Source organism: Martes martes, assembly GCF_963455335.1.
Source record: "Martes martes genome assembly, chromosome: 16".
NCBI classification, from domain to species: Eukaryota; Metazoa; Chordata; class Mammalia; order Carnivora; family Mustelidae; genus Martes; species Martes martes.
Genome location: NC_137904.1, coordinates 53634085 through 53659666, shown reverse-complemented (window position 1 = coordinate 53659666; position 25582 = coordinate 53634085). Strand labels below are relative to the sequence as shown.

Below are 25582 nucleotides of genomic sequence, written 5' to 3'. Positions count from 1 at the left end.
TCAGAGACCGAGTTTAAAGGTAACAGAGAAGCTGAGAACACAAATGAAAATGTGATTTTTATTAAGCAAATGTGTAGTCAGAGTATGGAAAGCTTGGCAGTTTATCTGCCCAGTTACTGAACAAGATGTATTCAACAGTCTCTTCTGCACAGCTAAAATGTACAAAGGACAGCACTTTAGAATCTACAACTTTAAAAGGATGTGGAATTTAAGCTGACTTTAATACAGATTTTTAAAAAGCAAGGCATGCATATTCTAGATAAGGCAGCTTGGCAATGGGTAACAGGAACTTTAAACAGGATCCTCACTGCAGAACTATAGGAAAAATCTATGTTCGTGCGGCAGTGATAGTGCCACTGTGGCAGAAGGAAAGGCCGGCTCGGGGCTATCCGAGTTCTCCTCTTCCCTATCTTCTAGAACACGGATCCTCCAACCATGACCTGCAGGCCAAGGCCAGCCCACTGCTGGTTTCCGTGTGGCCCGTTTCTGAACGGTTGGGGGGAAAGAAAAATCAAAAGCATACTTCATGACATCTGCAAATGATATGAAATTCAAATTTCAAGGTCCATAAATAAAGCTGTATCGAACATGACCTTCCTCATTTGTTTGCGCACTGGCGACGGTTGCTGCAGACGCCACAAGCGGTCACGACACGGCCGAGTGTGGGGCTCTCCTCACCACGCTCGACACGATGCTCTGACGCAGTGACAGCCTGAAAAGGTCTCACGTGTCCCCGGGAGTGCCAGAGCGTGACCTTCTTTTCTTTTTTTAAACTAGTGAATATCCACCAAAACACAAAGCAAAAGAGGACTTTAAATGTCCCGCTGTTGAGGCACAACGGAATGTGGGTAATTCTGATATACCACACACGATGGAAAAGCACCGTGTGTATTAGCAGCGGTACCGTGGCTGTGCTAAGAGAATACAATATACGTCCACATCACCAGACTAAACACTCTTCAAAAATAATCCCAACTCACAGGAAAGCAACAGGGAAAAAAAAATCACAAAGTTTAAAAGGGAAAAGTTCATCACAGCAGGATTTCTTCGCGAAAGATGGAAACAGACTGAAACTGAAGTCAGTTTCCAAGTGGTTCAGGTTTGCTGGCCAAGCAAGGACTCCCACTTACCGCTCCGCAGTTGTTTACTCCAGCAACCAGTGCCAAGTCTGAAGGCACCGAAGATTCAGCCCGTCTGAACAGTCTGTGTGCGGGAGCTACACATGAGCATACACTCAGAGAAGCCGAGAAAGCTTGAGAGCGACTTCACCTAAATTGTAACGTGCCAGTGTGTGTTACAACTGATGTACGTAGTAGAAGTATGTGCGCAGCAGAAAAAAGGACAAATTTAGGAAGACTGTAACAATGACTGCACATTGCATGACTCGGTACTTGTGGAAAGTAGATGGGTCTCTCATGTGTTTTTGAACCAGAGAAGTGTCAATAATAAACTTAATTCACTTCCCATGGACTTATGTCTCATCAGTTCCATGAATTCTGTAAAAAATAGAAGCTGAATATGCTGATTTGTCCTATTACACAGTTCAAGAGCTTAGCAGAGGTAAATCTTTACTGAGATTTTTGGAACGAATGGATGAAAGTGAATTTCTCCAAATAAGAATGGCCTTCAATCACTAATGCAGACCATGAATGGCTCTAGAAATTAGCTTTAGGGAACATCTGATTATATATCTTTATATAATTTAACCTCAAGTTAAAAGGCAAACTAGTTTTTGCAAAACTTATACTGTGATAACTCATTTCAACAACTGGCATTATTTTAATCATAAGCAATGTTAAACTGTTTTATATATATATAATTTCTTTGCTGCCAAAAGTTAAAACAGGAAGTGAGACCACCATCGTCACATAAATTTGCAGCATGTATTTTTCCAATATCAAACTATAGTTTCTGGAGCATCTTTCAGATCCCAATGCAAGGACAGAGGATACTGTCACATTTCAAAATCCACTTAACTGTACAATGAGGAGCTTCCGCCTAACCATCAACTGGAAATGGATAATTTGCAGTGTAAATGACATGCCAAGAGGCAAACACTGAGAAGAATCTACCAGAATTCTATAAATGTCTTCCAAGCAATGACGATGCTCAATTAAAATCATATGCTCAGGGGCACCTGGGTGGCTCAGTCAGTTGAGTGTCTGCCTTCAGCTCAGGTCATGGTCCCAGGGTTCTGGGATACAGCCCGGGAGAGTGGGGCTCCCCTGCTCAGCAGGGGGTCTGCTTCTTCCTCTGCTCCCTCAAAGCTTGTGCTCTTACTTGCTCTCTCTCAAATAAATAAATGAAATCTTTAAAAAAATCTTATGCTCATTTGGCAGTACCTATCTGTATGAAAAGACATCTTTTTCAAGGATGAACTGTGTAAAATCTCAGTACAGATCAGCATTAATAAACATCTGCAACTTAGTTTGGTGAGAGGGAACATTCAAATTTGAACCCCAATTAAGCAAACTGTTACTCATCTCCAAAAGAATCCCACTCTTCTCATTAGTAAACCTATATACTATAAAACACTCTATATAATTTTTATTCTATTTTGAATTTCACCCACAAAAAACTTGTGGAAATTTGTGTTTTTTGTTATATAAATACCTATATAATGCCCTTGATTTTGCCTGCTGGCATGCAAAGTCTAAAATATTATACTCCTACTACTGGCCCCTTTCAGAAACAGTGTTCTGACTCCAGTTCTAGACCCAGGGTCTTAACACCTGGCAGTGCCTTAGCACTTCTAATGTGCTTGGCAAAGATACTGACTCCCGGGGCGCCTGGGTGGCTCAGTCCATTAAGCATCCAACTTCTGATTTGAGCTCAGGTCTTGATCTTGGGGTCAGGGGACTGAGTATCGAGACCTGTGTGTCTCTCTCTCTAAATACATAAATAAGTCTTTTAAAAAAACTACAGGTTCCCAGGTCCACCACAAATCTACCAGATCAAAAAAGAAAGCTCTAAAAGAGGAGACTCTAATGTAGCCATTCCAGAGTCAGCTCAGATCTGGACACCCATCTTACTCAAAGCTGGATTTTATATTGACATTTTCATGACTTTTGGTATCGATTACACCAAGTCAGTTGTGTTTTTTAAGTCTTGCAAAAATGCCAAGAATATTAAGAAACTAGATTAGAGGATGTGAGGGCGATCTGGCTGGGTATGTGTCACCGCATGGATCGCCAGGGCTGATCTGGCTGGTCTGGCTGACTAGGCAAGGCGTCCCCTTCCTCCCTCACCGCTCCATGTGCGTCCCTCCCGAAGCTGTGCGCTCAGTCAAGAGGAAAACCTTCCCCGATAGAGGAAGACCATTCTTTGGTCAAGGGTATATGAGCAGCTGCGTCCCCCAGCTAGAAATTCCAAAAACAAGCTCTCAAGAAACTAGATTAGAAACTTACTTGGCTTTATCTTATTGTAAAAGGAGGTTTCAGGTATCACTTTCGTTCAACTAGGTCTCACAAGTAAAACATTACACCTTCCTTTGACAGATATGAAATGTGACATAAACAGTGGACTTAAGACTACAAGCAGAGCTTTTCCTTTATTGGTCACTCCAGGCAAACCTTACTGCCATTCTAGCTGCCTTCCTTTCCATATCCCTAGGGCCTATTTTCAAATGTCCACCAGAGTCTGCAGCCTTCAGAGCTAACTCCCTGAGAATTTTATGGTCAAAAATTGATGAACCTGGCAAATAAGCATTACACTGTTAAAATGTTATAAAAGCATAAATGAGAAAAGTGACTAGAACCACTACTTATATTTTAGCATAGGATCCTGAAGAACTTAAAACCTCAATTAAACCTAGATAATTACTTTGCTCCTACAACAGACACTTAAACTTTTGCATGATAAGGTAAAGCAACTCAAGGTGCTTAATAAGGAAGAAGCACTGACTATCTTTTTACCTGCTAAATAAGTACTCTGTGGGATGAAAAGGTCAAATAAAATTCAATCGAATGCGGAAAAAAATGCGGAAAATGTATCAGATTTTAGTTTACTATTAAAAAAAAACTGCCATTGTTTAATCCTGCAAAACATCTAGAATTTAACTGCAGGCTAATTAACTGTGCCTATAAGTGGCAGAAAACTCACTGAAAAAAGAAGTCAATCAGAAAAAAATCAGTGAATTAAAAAGTATCCCATTTTTATGTGTTGAGGCCCTTTTAGTTAGTTATGAGACCACCATTACCTAAAACAGTTTTTTGTTTTGTTCTTTTTTAAGATTTATTTATTTGAGAGAGACAGAAAGTCAGACAGACAGACAGACAGTGCAAGCGAGGTGAAAGGCAGAGGGAGAGGGACAAGCAGACTCCTGGCTGAGCAGGCAGCCTGATGTAGCCCGACACAGCCCGATGCCAGGACCCCCAAGATCATGACCTGAGCCAAAATCAAGAGTCAGAGGCTCAACCAACTGAGTCACCCAGACGCCCCTAGTTTTCTGTTTAAAAATAAACACGGCAGTACAATAAACAGTAGAGAAAATCTATACTGTCAAGGTAATTAAACAGTGAGAAATTTTCTTCTGAAATCTAAGTATACATATGATTCTGAAAATGAGAACTCAAAGTTAATATCCAGTTTCTCTTCATATAGAGAACCAATCACTAGCCAAATGCTAAAAACAGCAAAACATTACCTGAAGAAGTACTAGTGAACTACAGAATAGATGTCTGGGCTCTAAAATGGCTAAGTGCAATGGTTTAAAGCTGTTTACACACTTCCCATGCATGTGAAGTCTTTCATCTGCAAGTTTGGAATACTTTAAAGATGAAAAACAATCAAGAGATTAGAGAGAAAACCAGAAATCTGTTTACTCCTCAAACTGATTACCCTTGGGAGTTGTACTACTTCCATCGCCACAAGAAGGTTCTGGTATGCCTGTAATGGGCCTTTAATTTTCATCAGTCTTATAATCCCCCAAACTAAGCCAGATCAAAGTTTCCCGAATATTCATTAGGTAGGCTTCATTAAGCATATGTTTGGAAAAATCTATTCAAAAGGAAACATCACTCACCTTTCAAAGTGACCTATATGTTCTTTTATTTTATTTTTAAATTTTTTGAAAGATTTTATTTAAGAGAGAGAGAAGACATGTGCATGAGTGTGGGATGGGGTGGGGGAGCTTGATCCCAGGATCCTGAGATCAAGACCTGAACCAAAGGCAGACACTCAACCAACTGAGCCACCCAGGCACCCCAACATATATGCTTTTTTAAAAAAAAAACAACAACACAGTAATTTATATTGGTATACACTAGTAATTTAAGCCCTGCAAATACCATGATGAAGCCATATCTAAATAAGGAGACTTTAGGGCAATATTCTATGAATAGATTTTGAGCAACGTAAGCTTTTCCACCTAGCATTTACTTATGTAAGTTTATAGTAAGAAGCAAATGGCAAATATAAATAAGGTACAGAACAGAAAAGTTCGGGGTTAAAGCTGGTTAATGAATCAAGACTCTTCATTTCAATCTAATGATGCGGCTAATAACAAAGGCAGAAGATGATACATATTTTTTAAATTATTTAAAGACTCAATTTCCCATCAGATTGGTCCTTTCTCTATTCTCTTCACATATTCACAAGAAACTAAGAAACTATGAAAGTTACCATGATACTGCTCTGCTCACACTATTTATCTGAAGTCTAAGATTCTAACATTATACTTAATTTCTCAAAGTCGGTAAACGTAAAACGTGGCCTAGTTATATTTTAAGTTTATTCATACCTTTGAAGATGACAATAAAGTGAGAAGAGCTTCAAACCATTGTATTTCAAATATGTGAAATATACTAGCTCTCTAAAGAGTTCCATGTCCTTCCCCTCAGCTAATTTTTTTTCTTCAAACTAAAATACGATAAAGAGGCCAGCCAGCTTTTACACGGCGTAAGCACACGGGGCACGCACAAAACCCTCCCCCTGGTCCTCAGAGCTGGCCACGGGGCAGGCTCACTTCTCTCTGTTAGTGTCCTTCCAACATTCTCCTTTCACCTGTTCTTCACAAAAGACCTATTATTCCATATCTTCGAAGTGACAGCCTCCTCTCCCCCTTTTTTTAAATGGCTTTCCCTGGGGTGCCTGGGTGGCTCAGTGGGTTAAAGCCTCTGTCGTTGGCTCAGGTCATGATCCCAGGGTCCTGGGATCGAGCCCGGCACCAGGCTCTCTGACCAGCGGGGAGCCTGCTACCCCCCCTCTCTCTGCCTGCCTCTCTGCCTGCTTGTGATCTCTGTCTGTCAAATAAATAAATAAAATCTTAAAAAAAAATTAAAAAATAAAATGGCTTTGCCTATTCCTTTTTCTCTGGAAAAAAGCATTATAAAGTACCGATGTGATACACGCTCCATCTTTGGAGCGAGGGTCATGCTGACATCTTCATGATGAAAGCATACTTATTAAAGTACTATCACTCGTGCGGGTTTGGTTCACGAGGAACAAGACAGTATTTACTTATATTAGAAATATATAAGCTCTTGTTCTTTGTCAAAGGAAAACAGGTCAATATTCAGTGGACTCCAACTGAATGCAGTTTCAAATTCTGGCCAGCGTTTTCCATGTGTATCACTTAAAACTTCCAGAAGAGCCAGAAATTAGTCAGTTACATTAAAAACCACCCCAGTATTTGAAAACATTTTTTCAAAGTAAATACTTTTCCTGAGTAATCTAAGATAGTTTATAACAGCCTAAACAGAATTTCCCCAAAAAAGTTTTGTCTAATTTAGGCAATTAATTTCCACGTTGCCTGCATATGAGCTGTAAAAACAAACTCGCACACAAGACTAAAAACAGGAAAATTTTGGACCAAACTAAGTTATTGCTTTATCTTATAAACGGCCCTTTCCAAATGCCATTGCTCACAAATTAATCAGTTCCTTTTTACATCCAGTTTTTCAATGAGATTTCTCACCAGAAAAAATTTAAGGCTAATGATCATAGTTTTCTAAGAGTATTTCTGTAGTCCTACCAAATTCCAATTCACACATAATACAACATGTACAATGCAGTTTGGTAATTCTTCTACTATAGAAATCACAAAAAAGAACCTTACGTTCTTTTTTTTTTTTTTTTTAAGATTTTATTTATTTATTTGAGAGAGAGAGAGAGAGAGAGAGAATGAGCATGAGAGGAGAGAGGTCAGCGGGAGAAGCAGACTCCCTGCCGAGCAGGGAGCCCGATGTGGGACTCGATCCTGGGACTCCAGGATCACGACCTGAGCCGAAGGCAGTCGCCCAACCAACTGAGCCACCCAGGTGCCCAAAAGAACCTTACTTTCATTAAAACATTTCATCCTGAAGAAACAAAGAAGTTTAGCCATATATTTAGTAACTATTTATAGATACATATGTCTCTTCTACTTATGCACATATACCTAACGTATATAAGCTATTCAGTTTTGTTATCTTGAGTACCAATTATTCTTTAAACCCTACTTAAGAACTACAATCCCTTCTTTAAAATAACACAAGTTTCAGAATGGAGGTCAGCATTCCTTTTTAAAATCTTCCCTCAAAAATTAAGCATTTTAATTAAAAATTAAAGATTTTATTTATTTGGGAGAGACAGAGATAGAGAGAAAGAGCCAGAGAGAGCACAGGTGGGGAGGAGAAGGAGAAGCAGGCTCCCCGCTGAGCAGGGAGTCCAACTAGGGGCTCGATCCCAGGACCCCGGGATCATGACCTGGGCCGAAGGCAGACGTTTAACTGACTGAGCCACCCAGTGTCTCTAAATACACATTTTAAATGTGAAGAAGCAGTTTAATATGGCAGAGATGGAGGGCTAGAATCGATATCATATATAATGTTGTTCAACTGGGTAGCACCTGGTAAGATTTAGCTCATGTTCCCATGTAGCACCACCACCTCCTGCTCATAAATATATATATACAGGAAAGAATTTACATTTAAGTCAAAAATTTACCCATTTCTGGAAGAATCCCTTACCAGTTCTCTGAGAAAAATCACCTCCTCCAAGAAATGCTAACGTTGCAATATTAAATGAACAGGATATAAAATTGTACAGAAAGTACAGAAAAGTTTATCTCCACCTCCAATACTATTTTCAAGTATCAGAAGGAAATATACCAAAATGTCAACAAAGATATCTTAAAATGGTGATTAGGGCTAACTGGATGATTTTCTAAAATGGACATGTATTTTTAAAATTTAAACTTTAAAAAGCTAATTTGGATTCTGGAGCCTTGAAGTAATTTCCTCAAAAAACAAAAAGAAAATGATTTTTCTTATTTTTTAGTTTCTACCTAATGATTACACTAAAAAGCTTAAAGTTTTGAGCTCTGAAAAAAAATTCTCCGAAGTTAAAATACTTTTTTTGAAAAGGGTCAATCATACACAATCCCGCTAATATATAAAGAAACATTAAGCTTTGCCAGGACGAAAATCTTCAGTAGAACATCTTTTTTTTTTTTTTACTCTCAAAAAGAAATGACCTCAACTGTTAAAAAAAAGGAAAAAAGAATACAGTCTTCCAACACAGGACATACTTCCCAAATACAGTTTCAATTCCCCTGCTGTCTAAATAGGGGGGCCTATAAGAGTCCTTCTGAATGCACACCAGATGGAAATTTCTGCTCTATGATGATGTGCTACAATGCATCTTGAAATCCCCACAACTCAAACATTATGCAATAATTGCAACATTAATTAACATTAACAATCAACATTAATAAAGAAATTCTATGCCTAAAATCACACAGCAGATGGGAGGAAAATCCAGATCACTTTATTCCGTTTTAGTGTTCAGTCCATCAGCACAAGTTCTCTCGTCAACAGAGAAGCTCCACACAGCCTTCAAGGGCATTAACTACCTTTCCTTTCCCCATCTGCCGATCAGTCGTGTCAGACAGCAAGGCAGTGCAACCTGTGAATGTTTCTAAACACCGATGAATGTGGGAAATAGTTCAAAATGCACGCTGGCCTATCAGTTCCTGTTTCCAAATCACTGTCGAGTTAATTATATCACGAAGGGATGCAGGAAAGCATGGTAGTGAGTAGCAGCCATGGGCTATGGAGTCATACAGCCCTGACTTTGAGTAGTGGCTCGAATCAAAACCTGCTGTGAACCTTAACCTCTACGGACCCATGTTTTCTGTACAAGGTGAAGTGAACGGGACCCATACTCTCTAAGGTCTTTTCTAGGCTAGTAAACAGTGATTGTGCACATTCCTGGCGGAAAGGCAGCAAAAGCAGCATACTAGAGCGTTCGTCGTCTCACTGGCAAGCACTGGGGCTGGCTTATCCGGCTCCCACCAGACTGAGCCTGATGCACCACGGCAGCCGGACAAGCCGTTCTTAAGCTCCAGGGCCCACGCGGTCCCGAGCTTGGTGTGGGCAGGTGTTCAGTGCCTGTCTGCTGAAGGAACAAAGGAATGAATGTGTTTTACTGATCCAGTTATTGCCCTCGCTAAACAGGAAATGGTCATAAGTAAAACAATCACGTACAAAGTGAAAAACCCTTCCGTGTTTGCCTGGCCTAATGCTAACAGCATTATCACCTGCTACGAACTCTGCTTCTGAGACAGTGAGATGCAAAGAAATTGGTCAGTATAAACACAATGTCCTTTTGAACTCTGAAAAGGCTTGAAAAAACCCAACCTATCAAGCCAGGTGGTTCAAAGTCCTGCAAAAGGGAAACGAGAACAGTCAGCTTCATCTCAAGTGGATCTTCTCCACTTCCTCAACTCTCTTCCCTCTTCGAGCCCTTCCAGCCTGGCTTGTCCCTCACCAGGTCACCTGCCCCAGTCAGCAACAACCTTCCAGTTGCCAACATCAAGGACCGCGTCAGTCTTCGCCTTACTGCGCCTCAGCGGCACGCGGCACCGCCGTCCACTCGTTTCGGCTCCCGGGGCTCTACACGTTCCTGAAATTCTCCTACCTTTCTGGCCACGTCTGCCAGCATCCCCTTCTCTGAGTGTTCTCGAGCAGCCTGAAGGTCCCTAAAGACTCCACACCCTGAGCCCTCTTCTCTCTCACACCCTCTCCGAGTGAACGCACACGTTCCGCAGACTTTAAAGATCACCCGAATACAAGTAACTCCTGAATTTCTAGCTACAGCTGACAGCTCCATTCTGGATTCCAGACTCCTGTGTCCAACCGCCTACCTGATTCCGCCTCTGCGGCTCACAGAGATCTCAACCTAATATGCCCAAACGGAAGTCTTCACCTTCCGCCTCAAATCTCTCTCACAAAATCTTTTCATTTCAGCAAAAAGCACCGCCATCTACCCGTCCATTTAAATCCGAAGCCGAGTCACTCTTGCCGTCTGCCTCCCCCTCACTCCTCATCTCCAACCTGTCAGGTCCCCGGGACTCGCCCTACAAAGCGCATCCCGAAGCCACCGGCTCCATCTTCACAGCTTCCACCTGATGACCAGCTGTTCCTTCCGCAACAGTCTCCTAACCCTGGAACCGCTCAGCATCCGGGGCCTCTCCACGACGCTCCGCTGACGCTGACTAATCGTGGCTCTTCTCATCTGCCCCCAACTTCCACACTCCAGCAAGCTCTCCCCCCCGCCACGTCCTGCACACACGGCGCTCCTTCTGCCGCACCTTCCTTCTCCTCGCCTGACTGACCCTTTCTCACCCACGGGGTCCTAACTTACGGGTCGCCTCCTGAGACCGTCTCCTTTTTCCTTCGGGGCTGCCTTTTCCTGTCCTTCAGAACATTTACCACGAACGCAGGTTCCTCCGGCGATCAGGATCAGCGGGAACAGACACTGCTCTCACTGGATTCGCCAGCAAATGTCCAGCCTGTGGAAAGGGCCTGGCTCATGAACAGCTGTTCACTACCATGTGACTGGAGGGCTGCTGGGAGCTCCCAGTTAACTGTCACCAGACCCGGTGAAGAACAGATCTCCTGAGATGTGCTGCTCAAGGCTTTCTTGCCCACATCGTCTTTCCTGTTTGCTCTTTACTTTTCCTATTTGAGAAAGATTATAAGGAGAATGGATACTCAAAGTAATGCTCTAAACCTTCATACCTGCATTTCATACAGAATAGAATTACATATAAAAACACAAGATGAGGGGTGCCTGGATGGCTCATCAGAAGAGCACATGACTCTTGACCTCAGGGACATGAGTTCAAGCCCCACACTGGCTGTAAAGATCACTTAAATAAATAAAACATTAAAAAAAAAAAAAGATGAACATACACATTCCCTTCAAAAGAATGCATTTCTACGCAATGAAAGTTTAAAAAACAAAACAAAACAAAAGAGGCTTCTTTTTCAAAACGAAGTTATCTTACATTATGACCTGATGTGCAAAACGCTATTTAACAGGTAAAAAATCTTGGTTTCTTACTAAGTTGTAACACCAACCTTAACACTGGTTGCAACATTTGATCATAAGATAATTTTAAAAAGTCAAGGAAAAAATTAAGCAAGTACATATAATTCTCCTTGCCCTTTTCTAGAACTAAAATGTGTGACATCTATATGGTATAAAGTCCCTATAATTTCTGAAGCTGTAGCTAACAAACAATAGTTTTACTGCAAACATAGCAAGTAACAGTTAAAAAGAGCAAATCATTACTATTGCAATATTTTAACTCAATAGGCTAAATTACATTACTCTCTTTTAAATATTTAAACTAGGATAAATACTATTTGCAGCTTTGTGAAAATACAGCACTCACTTACTTAGGCTTTTAAAATCAATACATAGGAATTTAGGGACCATCTCACACGGGAACAGCAGTCTATCTAAAGCACGATCTTCTTGTTTGTTAGGCCTCCTATAACACGGAGTTGGCCAGGCAATAACTTGTGACTCTAGCAACCAGGAAAACCTAGTAGCTTCCATTTTTCTTTTACTTAATATCAATTAGTGCACATCATGAGGCCTAAATGAAAAGTCACACAACGACATAAGATGACAGACACTCCTACTAGGCAGCTGGTCTTGGTTAACAGAAAAATAATTCTTAAAAAAATTATCCGGGGAATAAGAGTAACCAGGATATTGAAAAGGAAAGTCAAAGTCTCTCACACCAATTATTCATTAGTTCCACTCTTTTAACCTTTCTAGAAGGGTGAGAAAAAAATACGTCCTACTAACAGGATAAATGTGGCAGCTCTGGTTCAAGAAACCCAAAGACACCGTTTTACTAGTGCTTTTACTTGGCTGTTATGCAAAATGATCAGAAGTTATAAAATCTCAAAAAAAGTAACATGAAATTAAAAAAAAATCATTCTGTATTGTGTAAGGAATTTTTTTTACCTTAGAAAAGCAGCTCAAATAGCCTCTTTGACCTGCATACCTGCAAAGCCTGGACCAGCTGCAGGCACAGGACCACAGAGGGAGAGAGCATGCGTGTGGGGGTGGAGGGTCACCGCAGAATGGAGCAGAGAGGTGCGTGCAGTGAGAGGGTAGAGTGCCGGAGCCCCTGCCGATGGCTATCCTACCGAGCCGCCAGCAGAAGATGAGGATTTGGTTAATTCAGCCCACACATTAGATTAAAAATCAAGCGAAGTGATATGAGAAGGCAACGTGAACCAATACAGCAACACAGAGGAGCTCAGTTCTCTCTCGGATGTTCTACCTTCGGCAGAGACAACATACGGTGTCATGAGAATATGAGTCATATTCTGCATTTTTCAGAATTCAGGATTTTTGTAAACAAGTTCAGAGAGTGAAGCAAATCAATGCTTATAGGGCTTTTTTTGGTTACAAAGCTACTTATGCGCGTTTATGCGCGTATGGCTTATTAGAAATAGTAACGGCTCATGTTAATAATATGGTTAATATGGGTCAGGCACTGGGCCACAGGCTTATTTTATAGGGATCATTTCATGCAATTTCTACATCAACTAATAATAATAACAGGTCTTCGGATAGTCCCCCTTTTACAATTTCAGAAACAGAAAGGCTGAGGGACTGCCTCAGGCTCACACACTGAAGGGCAGAATCAGGACACAAGTTCTAGTTGGTCATCCAGTTCCACGTTATCCCACCGCACGGCAGATAACCACATCAAAGTGGAACACCATCACATTAAAACCATTTGTAAAAATGTCTTACAACATGTAAAATAAATCAATGAATCTGGATATGGTTATTTTCTAATCTGCCTGGAAAATACAAAGTTTCATGGAGCAAAACCAAGCACACTAGTCTTAATGACTTAGACCTAAAGCCAAAATAAACCAATGGAGAGTGATTCTACTACGAGTTTTCTGCATCTCTTGTGTAATCGTTGGGGATGAAACAGTTCGCCCACTGCACTGATTTAAAAATCTTTTTTATTCATTTTGCCAAGAGAAGAAAGAGATTAAATTGGAAGGAGTAAGATAAACTGCGACCATCACTGCAACAGATTGGTAACTTTAACCAAGGCCACTGAACTCTGATTCTCGAAACAAAATTACTATTTCCTTGATCCCCATCAGCCCATTCTAATGATGCTCTGCTAATGCGGATGAATCAAATTCTTCTGGAAAAAAGAGCATCTTGTAAAAAAAATATGTTCACGATAATGACTAAAGTAGACTCTATCATACAGCTGGAAAAAAAGACAAAGCACTTTCAAACAAGGAAATAAAAATAATTGTCAACTTTCAGAAATATGCACTCAAAAAAATAGGCAGTTTCTAACTGGAACAAAAACTTACAACAAACTGCAATCTGGAAGGCTCGCAAGCAGCATAAAAACTGTGGCCGCTCCGTGAGAAACACTGCAAAGAGCTCATAAAATAACAGAACACAAAGCTTCTGATAACCCCTTCTGCATACCAAGCACAAAGTTGGGCAACTATATGCCAGGCAGGCCAATTACCAAATGACACTTGCCTAAAAAATACATAGCTGCCTGTCAGATAACAGGCAGCCATCATTAAACTTTCCCATTTCAGGGCCCACATTACAAACCATGTTCACTGAGGGAACATCAGGTGAGGATCACTAGTATAGTGAGTTTTCAAGGAGGTGAAGATTCAAACCACCTTTATCATGACGAATGGTGGTTAGGATGAACTGTGCCACTAAATGAGTAAATCTACCATCAGTCATTTAAGATTTATATCATAACTATAATCTGAATTTAAAAAAGGAACAGCACAAGGACATTATGAAAGTTCAGAACAGAAGAACTGTGCAACCACCAGTGCAATGCCATCTATTCTTAATAAAGCCTTATACATATTTAAAATGACGTGCTAGAACTTTCTAGGGGAGTGTTAATTATTTGTGTGCATGGGTGTTGGCCAGAAGAGGCTGGGCATGGAAGGAAAAAATGTTCTACGGATATAATGCTTGAGTGCTCCACAATGGTCCACCGGCCAGCGCTGTGGACTAGGAGTTGGCAGACCAGGATTCCAGGGTCTAGTCTATCCTTTCACTAGCTGTGACCCAAAGCATCAAGAAACCTCTCTGCGTCTGAACTTTTTCCTCTGTGAAATGGAGACAATAGCATGTATTTCATGTGTTTTTAAAGGATTATATGGTAATATACATGATAGGACTCTGAAAAGTACAAAGCGATTTTCATAAAATGTAAGGTAATAAGGAGTGATATAATTATCAGCCCTTGAATTGATTTTCTAGAGAAAGAAACTGGCACCTGTTTTGTGCTAATAGGACAAGGTGCCCCAGCTTGGTCAGGCTGCTTCCTATCTGTGAACAAGGAAAAGGGACTATTCAATCCGGGGAGGCCTTCGGCAACTATGGTTTTCTTTTTTTTTTTTTTTAAAGATTTTATTTATTTATTTGACAGATAGAGATCACAAGCAGGCAGAGAGTCAGGCAGAGAGAGAGGGAGGGGGAAGCAGGTTCCCTGCTGAGCAGAGAGCCCGATGCGGGGCTTGATCCTAGGATGCTGGGATCATGACCTGAGCTGAAGGCAGAGGCTTTAACCCACTGAGCCACCCAGGCGCCCCCAACTATGGTTTTCTTAAACTAAAGGCCACAAGCCTTTCTCCCGGGCTAGGTCCACTCTAAGGAATTCTGAAACTGAAGTCTAGTTTTCATAACGAAACCATTTCTTGGCTTCATCTCTTAGTTGTTTAGTGAACATTTTCCGAGCAGCATAAATTACTATACCACTAGCTTTATTCAGCAGTAACACGTAATAAAGCAGCACAGTAATCTACAACACCTGGCTAGAGCCCAGACATCCCATAGCTAGTTAAGTTTTCACCAAAAAGATAAATAAATAAAAAAGATATAAACACAAACACACCGACATACTACGTCAAGAGATACACATGCATATAAATGCACACACATCCAGACAATCTCACTAAGTTGTATTTACACCATAAGCACATGCCAAAGCAGCCTCTCTGTTTTTAACATATAGTACTATATAGCTCTGGGTTGCTAAGATTTGGATAAAAAGAAACCACTTTCATCTGATCGAAAATTCACCAAGAAGCAATTCTATCTACGGAGACCTAAAATTTTAAAATCTCCACAGTTATATATAATCCTTTTGTTAGCTATGCTCAAGTGTTTTACCATAATCCTCGAATCCAGAGACAGTAGGTTTTTTGCAGCTTGAAGTCAAAATCCTGTTTTGATTTTATTCATGGGGAAAACAGACCAATTCCTTCCCCAACAGAAACATATTTTGCCACTGAAAGTAGTAACTGATTCATTTTTTTAAAGCCAATCCAAATTAGAGTTAAAGAATAAACCAGTGCCTCTAATTCTACAGCATTTCAAATCCATTTTGCAGGATAAATACAGAAATAAATATGTTAGTCCCAACTGAAGTTCCTATTTTACTTAGCGCTCAGCTCTTTATAGGTCAATGAATGGGGCTAAATAGTTACTCTGTTGTCCAGACTGAGAGCTGCTCTGTCTTAGTGGATAAACTACCTCATCGGCTTGAAGAAGTGTAAAGTCCAGCACAAACTGTACTGCTTGAATAAGAAAAATTAAGTCTAACTGAAGGTACCACGATAACAAAGAAAATAACTTTGGTTTCAAGAACTGCAAAGAAAGACTGGTCATTACAGGAAGCTGTATTAGTGCTGACAAGTTAAAGTGTTTATAGAAACTAGGAAGCTCTGGAGTGTCCCTCCCAGCCACACACTTTCCTGCCCTATTTAACCAGTCCTGTTAACGTTGCTTACATTTTCAAAGAAGTAACTGAATATTAAATATCTAAAAAAAATTAACTGACAAAGATTCCTGGCCATTTTGTTAGTTTTGCTCCGTATCTGCAGTTACACACTTTACAGCCAAGCCCTGACTCCCATCTCTAGTCATGTAAGTTACTGAATTCCCTGACCACAGTCACACGCTGTTCCAGAGGGGGTATCTCATGTGTGTAGTAGTAGGCCATAGTGAACACACAGCCGAAGCTCAGCATCACAAATAGTTAATCCAGTACTAAGAGACCGCTTCTGAGTATGTATATCCCAGGAGCTCGTTTATAAGAATTAGAAAGGTATCTTAAAAGCTAGAAGAGCAATGTAAATCTTGGATTTTTCTTTTTCCACAGTAAACTATTTAGCTTACCCATAATGAAACTAACCAGAAAAGGAAATGTTTGCCTTTGGGAACTTGGAAAAGAAAACATTCATGTTTGTACCCGAAATTATTACTAACAAATGAATGGCTGGCTAAAAACCTAAGCTGTGATCCCACTACCCTATCCCTTTTGCCCTGAAGACTGATTACAAGGCAGTTGCTCATCTTAAGCAAAGAAACCATAAAAAGTCTTAAAAACTATTCCTGTTTGGGTTGTTTTTTTTGGGGGGGGGGGATTTGAATCTGCATTAATAAATTTAATAATCAATCGTTAGTTGAAACAAAAAAAGATGAATTTTATCTATCTGCTAACTCTTCTCTCTTCCCCTGAAGGTTTTACTTTTACTTTTAAAATTTTTAATTTTTTACTAACATGTAATGTATTATTAGCCCCAGGGGTACAGGTCTGTGAATCTCCAGGTTACACACTTCACAGCACTCACCACAGCACATACCCTCCCCAATGTCCATAACCCAACCACCTGGTTTTACTTTTTCTATCCAAGACTCAAGAATATACACTGTTAAACACAAAAAGAAAAATTATGACTATAATATAGGGACTTCCCAGCTCCTAAAAAATCAACAGACTAACTAGCGTACAGAAATGATTCCTATTTCCCAGAAGACACTTAATGTGGGATGTTTCTTTTTTTCTAGAAGAACCTTATAATTCAGAATGCCTAAAAAAGGAGGAAATAAAGCAAGTGTCAGGCTTTTATGCTAGTGAGAGAGAAAAAGACAAACAAGGCATACCAACGGAGCTTCTACTTTGGTGGGAGACCCAAACACAAGTGCAAACAAGTGGAGTACAGGCAACCAAACGAGGGCTGGAAGCAAGCACAGCGAGGAGAACACAGGGCACAGAGCCACATTCCAGCCGGAGGGCTGGAGAAAGCTCCCACCCTAAGGCACTGTCCCTCAAGGCGGCCCAAGGAGCGAATTCATCCAAATCACTGATGACTATCTGCTATACATACACATTACCGGGTCCCATCCCAGATTCCTGAATCAGAGTCTCTTGGGATGAGTCTAGAACTCTGCTTTTGTTTTGTTTTGTATTAGACAGGCATTCCAGTGAATCCGATGCAAGGGGTCCGAGGACCACATTTAGTCACACTGAAACGTGATTACCATTCTTCTAAGTCAAGGGTAGGGCCTACTCAATAGATATAGTCGTGAAAAACCCTGACAGAAAGACCTTGTAAAGACAGCCACAGCAGCAGAAAATCAGGGTATGTGGAACTGAGAGGTTATCGGGTGTGTGGGGTAGTCTAATGAATACATTGTCGGAATCATAGGCAAGCTTGCTAGGCTTGACTCAAATGAAGAGTTGAACTCTGTTCTGGAGGTAATGGGGAAAGAACACAGCTTTCTGAACAAACCCGTGTGGTGTTTGAACAAGATTACCTGGGAGTCCAAGCAAGAGGTACTAAGACATTAGTGGAAAGAGGGAATGGAGGGAGCGGATGCAAGAGATTTCTCATCGGTGGAAAAAACAGGACTTGGGAATTTGCTGCGTGTAGAGAAGAAAAGGAATTAAAGAGGACCGGCAGGAATATTTTAAACGAGCCAGGTGCCTTCTCGATGTCTACCACTGTGCCAAGCACCACACAGCAGCCAAAGCACAAGAGTCATTAATTCAACGCAATACTTGAACTCCTCCTATACATTGACAGGCACCATTAACAATGCCAAGAATACACACAGGAAAAAAATTCCTGTCCTCCAGGAGTTTAAAATTACATCCTTCCCTGTTCCCCTCTTCTTCTGTCCCTACTTTTTATGGGGAAAAGTATTTCTGGAGCTTGTCACTCCTTGTGCTCAAGACGTTCTTTGTTCCTAAAGCATCAGCTGAGCCCAGTGAAGAACATGTAGGCCCTCACTCGGACTCGTTTTGGTTATTTGTTCTTAATGGCAAATACTCAGGAATGCTTTTTCTCCACTATCACGACAGGACAGTCTTGATACAAAACTGTTAGAATGTAAACGACCAGGGATGCCTGGGTGGCTCAGACGGTTAAGCCGCTGCCTTCAGCTCAGGTCATGATCCCAGCGTCCTGGGATCGAGTCCCGCATCCGGCTCCTTGCTAAGCTGTGAGTCTGCTTCTCTCTCTGCCTCTGCCTGCCACTCTGCCTGCTTGTGCGCGCTCTCTCTCTGACAAATAAATAAATAAATACGATCTTAAAAAAAAAAAGAAAGAAAGAAAGAAAAAAGAATGTAACATCCAAAATCAAGTGTCAGTGAGGCCCAACTTCAATTAAATGGACTTAGAGAACTTTCCCTCAGAAACCTTTAGAGTACAGCTGTTTACTCCTTCATCCAGTCAATACCAACCATATGCTTTTGCAGCTGGATGTTTCTCCCCTGATCTAGAAGGATGAATAACGTCCTCAGAAACCTTAGCGTGGGAAGTATGGTTTGTTCAAGAAAATGAATTAAGAAGAAAGGAGAATAAGCAGCACCTAAAAGCAAGACGGAGGGTGACGAGAGACGAGAAACAGTGTGCAGAGGAACTATCGGCTATAAAATAAAAAATACTGACCAGAGGACAAAAATCAACCATGAGTCTGAGAACTGGACGGAGGTCACTTGTCAAGTTAAATTCATAACTGTCAATATATAATGCTGCCAACGACCTGATTTTAATAATAACGTGAGATAGTCTTTGCCTTTCGTTAGCAGACAAAGTACCTGATGAGATACACACACCCAAGAGGAAAACTATACAACACAGTAGGTAACCAGCAGCTACCGCTGTACGGCGCCCATGAGAGTCATAATGCAGAGAAAGTAAAGATCCAAAACTCAGCTTTATAAAAAGCCGTCATGAACACGGTTCTAGAACTTTTAATAGCCAAGATAGCTTCTGAGTACAAACTATAACAGCAAAGACTGCCAGCTGCGTATCGTTCTATAGCCACACCCATAAGTGTGGATCACTTTAATGCCAATGACATCATCACACAACTCTCTAAGCAGTTTTACTTTCAACTGTCACTTCTTTGGGATCATATTACAGTAAAACACTTCAAATCTGAACTACCTCCAAACTGCATACAGTCTAGATTGTTATCATTCCTGGGATCTTTCCGGTCTTCGGCAAATAAAACCCAGAATACAATCAAAGCATTCACAATTAAACTGCAAAACACTTGATAAAAAAAAATTGATTTCAATCATTATTTGTGTATCTTTAACCTAGATCAGATCCTCTTTTCCCGCCCTCTCCACAGCGCTGTGTAACGGCTATAAATGTTACAGTAGTCTAAGATTATCTTGCTTCTAAAGAAGAAACGTTTTGAAAAATGTGCTTAGAAACCTTAGAAAAACACACACACAGAATGCAACAATGACTTAAATGTTATCAAGGACTTTAATCTCTTTATAAATTAATCTGAATCATAAAAGGAGTACATCAAAAGGCCATATAGATGACACATCTGAACAACGAGGTGCAGTTACTGAGCTCACAGTCTGAGAAAAAAAGACCAATTTTTCAGAAGGATGAATACTGTTGCTACAATCAGGAGGAAACTATTTTCAAAAGTAGAATAAAATTAGGAGAAAGTACCTAAGAAAATCACTACCATCTCACTCACAAAAAGGAATAATGACCAATTACACATAACTGTTTCACCAAATCTTAGGGGTTTACCTTATTTTTATCTTGCTTCAGAAAAAAGCTCATCTATATAGCAATCCAAATTTCTGAGGTTAAAATTCTGGATAGATACATTTTAATGTGGAAGTCAGTGAAAAAAGGTATGTTAGAATCAGTTACCAGTAAATGTTATTAAAATAAAATGACAAAAATGTAAAAGAACAAATCTCTTACCAGTTGAAACTCTCGACGCCGGTCATAGGCATTCTGTATACCACTGTCTGCCCATAATGCTCTTATAACAGGGAGGTACTGCAAAAAAACTTGAGTTTCCACCATTCCCTGGGACGCCATGGGAGACCGGGTGTCAAACGCCATCATCTTGTCTCCGTTCACTTGGTTTGAGTTATCTCCCCACGGAATATGAAGCTTCTCTCGAGCATCTACCAGCACCCTCATACCTTTGTTTAAAAAGAAAGAGAAAGGTGTGCTAGGAGTCATTAGATATTCTCACTGATTCTATTCCATTATTATCTTCTGAAGCTGCTTAACTACTCCAGGCCCACCTCCTCCCAATCTGGAGACCAACACTGAAACAAACACCCTTAACTTCTCAGAGCTTAAAAAAAACTAACACTTGTTCACAATCATAAGATTAGAGCCTTGAAAAGCAAATACTATTAACACAATTGCTCTTTTTGAACGATTTTAACATGTTCTAATTTATAAAATAACTTTTTATAAACTTTTAATAGAAGGTAGTCACAGGACACCTGGGTGGCTCAGTTGGTTAAGCCGCTGCCTTTGGCTCGGGTCATGATCCCAGGGTCCTGGGATAGAGTCCCAAATCAAGCTCCTTGCTCGGCTGGGAGCCTGCTTCTCTCTCTCCCTCTGCCTGCTGCTCCCCCTGCTTGTGCTCTCTCTCTGTGTCAAATAAATAAATAAAATCTTTAAAAAAAAAAAAAAAGAAGAAGAAGAAGAAGGTAGTCACAAGAGAACCAAAACCAGTAAAGGATAAAGAAATCACGTTGCACAGGCCAACTTTCAAGCTCTGAAAAAAACAGCTGCAGTTAAAATTTTCTGAGCCCCTCAAAGATATTTATGAAATGCCGAGAGTCAAACATTATCACTCTGAGTTTGTCTGCTCCCTAAGCAGCACCTGGCTGTAACCCAGTATCGAGTGGTCTTTTTTTTTTTCTTTTTAAGATTTTATTTATGAAAGAGATCGCACAAAGGAGCAGAGGAGCAAAGGGGGAGGGTGGGAGAGAATCCCAAGCAGACTCCAAGCTGAATGTGGAGCCTGATGCAGGGCTAGATCTCACAACCCCGAGATCATGAGCTGAGCCAAAAATCGAGTCAGAGATTAAGCCACCCAGGCGCCCCAACACCAAGTCTTCTAAGAACCCATTTGAAACTCAAAAACTCCCAAACCAAGCATCTAGTCAGTGTAAGTCACAGGAAAGCCTTAGATTTCCCCAACAGGAAGGAAAAGCAACTGCAAAAACTACATAGAAACAGAGAATTCAACTCACAGAGCTTAATCCAAACCCAGGATTTCTAATCACTGAACTGTTACCTTTGGTCCATCTTAATTAACAGTCACATGACTACTCAGTCAATTGTCTGGATAACGTTTTGCTGTCAATCTTCCAATCATGCCAACTCAAAAAAGTAGATGTCTAGTGACTTATTTCACCTCGTAACCAGTGCTCAAAGTAGGTCACACTTAGGACCCAGTGCACAATAAGGACCAGGTGTTTACCTGGCCCATAATCAGTTAACATGCTGACCCTATTCATTGACATAACTCCTTAAGTTCAGCGGCATCAGGATACAAAGCTACTTTTAATTAAGGACTGGCAAGGCGGAGTCCTAAGCCTTGAAAGAGACCTTAATTAGTTTTGTGCTCAACAGTAGGATGGGAAAAATACAACTGTTTTATACAGCCTAACTGCAGCAATGCCAGGGCTCAGAGCTGTCTGTGAGCTCCGCGCCTAGTGCTCTTCTAATTACCCCACGACCCCCACCCCCTCGTTGGGGGTTGGGGGTGGTGGATATTTTTCCTCAACTCAATTCTGGGAGGGGAAAAAAAAGGTGATGAGAAGGTGTTGCTTAAGAACTTCCTGAACAAAAAAATCCCACTTAAAGAAATGCTGCTGGCAAATCTGCTGAAATCTGTAGCAAACCCCTGGAGAACTGCTACCCAGATGGTGGCTTCCAGCGGCACCTGAAGTACCAGGCTCTGTATCTCAAATTTGCCAAAATAACTCTTACAAACTAGAAAATGTTTGGTACTAAGAAAAATGAACGTAACTGTCACTGAAATAAGAACCATCTTCTCCAATTCTCCGAAAGCCCAAAAATTACCTGTGTACTTTTCACTTACAGCTTGATTTTTTAAAAAACACTTGTCAAATAGAAGCAGAGCCTATGATCCAAGCCGACAGCGACTCAGTGACTCAACCTGTACAGGCTCCGCATCACTTTTTAGGCCAAAGATTCTTTATACCAAAGCACGACTTCATTTAAATAGTAGAGCAAGTGGTGGTGCCCCCCCCACCCCAGTTATTAAGCAAAAAGGAGAGAGGAACGCGTTGCATAGTGATTGCAGGCAAAACATCCTGCCCGACCGTGACAAGGGGGCGAAAAACCACTGATGCTAATTTTTTCAGACTAACTGTATGGGTCTACTCTTTCCTGATGCCAGCCCAGTACACAGGACTCCCTGAAGTTGCGTTACCTTTGCCCAAAAGGGCCCAGGAACTGTCACCCTTCGCCCTTGACAAGTCTCAGGCAAAAGTTTCCTTATTGAGACGGTTCCAGGACTCCCTTGCCTAGGAGGCGGCCAAAGAAGCAGGGAGTTGGGAGCAGCCCTGACCCCATGTGACTCGGGTCACCCACCCGGGGCGGCGAGGTTGGGCAGGCAGCGCCGGGCCGGCGGATGGGGGTGTGGGTCCGGGGTTGGCTCTTGGGTCTTCTGGCCTCGTCTGGAGGAAGGCAGGCGCGATCACCCAGCACCCCGAGAAGCCCGGCTCGCCTCACTGCCCTCTCCGAGGGGACGAGGCCAGCGGCGGGCGTGGGGGGGTGGGGGACCACCCGTGACCCCCTCTCGAACGGCAAGGGGGAAAGCGGGGCGCCCCCGGGCATCCTCTCCCCGAGGGCGCAAGGGCTCCCGGCGCAAGCAGGACCGACGCCCGGGGCGCGCCCCCTTCCCGCCCGCCCGCCGGGCCCGGTCCTCCGCCAGGGACAGGAGCGAACGAGGGCGGTGCCCGGCCCCCGCGCCGGCCGCCTCCGCCCCCCCCCCCACCCCCCGGCCCGGCCCGGCCCGGTCCCACGGTCTCCGCGCGACCCCCGCCCGGCACCTTTAATCACGTTGCTGTAGATGGTGGGGCGGAACTCCTCGCGCGCGCGCTGGTCGAAGTCCTGCCCGTGGATGATCCGCATCTGCTTCAGGAAGGTGGACTTGCCGCTCTCGCCCGCGCCCAGCAGCAGGATCTTCACGAGCCGCTTCACGTAGGTCTTCTCCCGGGACAGGCATTTGTCGATCTCCTTGGACTTGCGCTGCTGCTCGGCCTCGCCGCTCGTCAGCACGCAGCCGGGGAAGCACACGGACAGCACGGACCGCGACGGCAGGAAGTCCGCCATCTTGCCGCCGCCGCCGCCGCCTCGGCGGGCCCCTCCGGCTCCCTCCACCTCCTCCTCGGGCGGCGGGCGGCTCCTGCAACGAGGCTCGAGGGCGGGGAGCGCTGCGGCGGCCCGAGCGCGCCGGCGGAGGGAGGGAACCAGCGAGGTGACTCGCAGGGCGGGCCGGGCAGGGCGGGCCGGGCGAGCCGGGGAGGGAGGGAAGGAGGGCGGGCCCAGGAGGGGCGGTGGCCCCCGGGCGCGCGCGCGCCCGCCGCCTCCCGGGAGCGCGCACGCACGCACACCGCGGCGGCTTTCCAGCCTGCCGGGCCTCCACCGGTCACGCTCGAGCCCGGCGCGCGCGGGGGTGGGGCAGCTGGGAATGGTCACGTGGTCTCCGGCCGGTCCGGGCGCGCGCTGGCGGAGCCCGACTTTCTGTTTCCCTTTAATTAGCTGCTCTTACTGACGGGCAGAAGCCTCTTCCCGGAACCCTGGAGGCCCGAGACCAGGTCCCAGACACTGCCCTTTGGGCTCTCCTACCGCTGTCCACGCTCTTACCCCTGGGTTACGTGCCCGCCGCCTCCTGTCACCCTTGGCGCGCCTAATTTCGAGCCCCTTGCCGCGAGCGGTATTCAGGCCGCGGGCGCGAGTCTGGAAGGTTTTAGTGCATTTTCTGAAGGTGGTTTCTCGGACATCCTGCTCTCCCGAGCCCGGAGTGATACGATACCCAGACGTCATCAGCCCCCCAACCCCCTTTTGCAGACCCTGCAGAAGACTCTCCTTTCAGGGGAGGAAACTGGACTTGTGGTTAATCTGAGACGTGCGAGGAGGGGCGGTTAATGTCTCATTAATGTGGATTCCCACTCGAGTTGTCGCGCTGAAGTCAGTGGATGGTGGCTGCGGAGGGTGAGGTCATGGTGAAAATCCCCCTAAACCGGACACTGTGAAGCAGACTCTTCCCTACAAGGAAGCAGGCAGATAAGCAAACAGACCGAGGACCGGAGCAAGCAAATTTTCGGTTTCCTGCCAGATTACAGAGGATGTGACCAGCCAAGGGACTTTTTTCTGCCCCAAGAGCAGATTCAGGCCAGGATACCTGAAAGGGCTGCTAGGGGACCAGGCACAAGGGACAGCTGGATTGATAGACTGCGGAGCAAGGACCCCAGAAGCCAACTTCTTTACTCTGGGTATTTAGTTGCAGGTGTAAACAGCCGTTTTGGTTTCTCTCTCTTCTGCACCGCAGTGCTCCTTGATTTGGGCCTCTGTGACTCCAAAGCTGCCTGTGTGCTGGGGAGCTGAGGTAAGAGGTCAGCACTCTGAGTTGGCCCATGACAGGTTTAAATGAAAAAAAAAAAAAAAAAAAAATTCAGTGCCAGTCTACAGTCAGGTTGGCTTCATGGCTGAGAAGCCTCGTGACTCAGTAACTAGGCTGCAATGAACAATGGCTGTGGTAGGATTATCTCCTGTTGTCCTGGCCGATCCCAGAGGTGGAAAATCCACAATACACAAAGCAGGGTAGGTCCAGCTCCAGTATCTGTGGATGGATAGGGTCAGAATCATGGGGTGGTGCCTTCACACAAAATGTATGGTAAATGCCTGACCTTGGATGGAAAATCTCTCTAGAGTCTCAGTTGTATTCTGGAGCCCCCGTTCTCCAACATCTGCCCACAACCAGAGAGCGGGTTTGGCTCTCACACACCATTTCTATGTGGACTCCAGATGCTAATCTGAGCTCCTCTGCAAAATCAGGAGGGATGCCTGTAAGTTAGGCAGGGAACATATTCTTTTTTTCTTTGTCCAAAAGTGTGTGCAGCATAATGGAGAACCAAGGATGCCCAGGAGGCAGGAAGGTTTTC

At 43.2% G+C, this 25582-nt stretch overlaps 1 protein-coding gene across 1 annotated transcript in view; it reads right to left on the bottom strand.

The window, feature by feature from the left end:
* The window catches only part of GNA13 (G protein subunit alpha 13), a 38751-nt gene extending 14920 nt beyond the window's left edge, over positions 1-23831 (bottom strand). The window contains exons 1-2 of the mRNA XM_080827577.1: positions 23468-23831; positions 20340-20566 (exon numbers count right to left, since the gene is read on the bottom strand). Of these exons, the coding sequence (XP_080683703.1) occupies positions 20340-20566; positions 23468-23750 (510 nt within the window). The 5' untranslated portion in view covers positions 23751-23831. The remainder of the gene's footprint in view (positions 1-20339; positions 20567-23467) is intronic.
* Positions 23832-25582: the final 1751 nt, after the last annotated feature.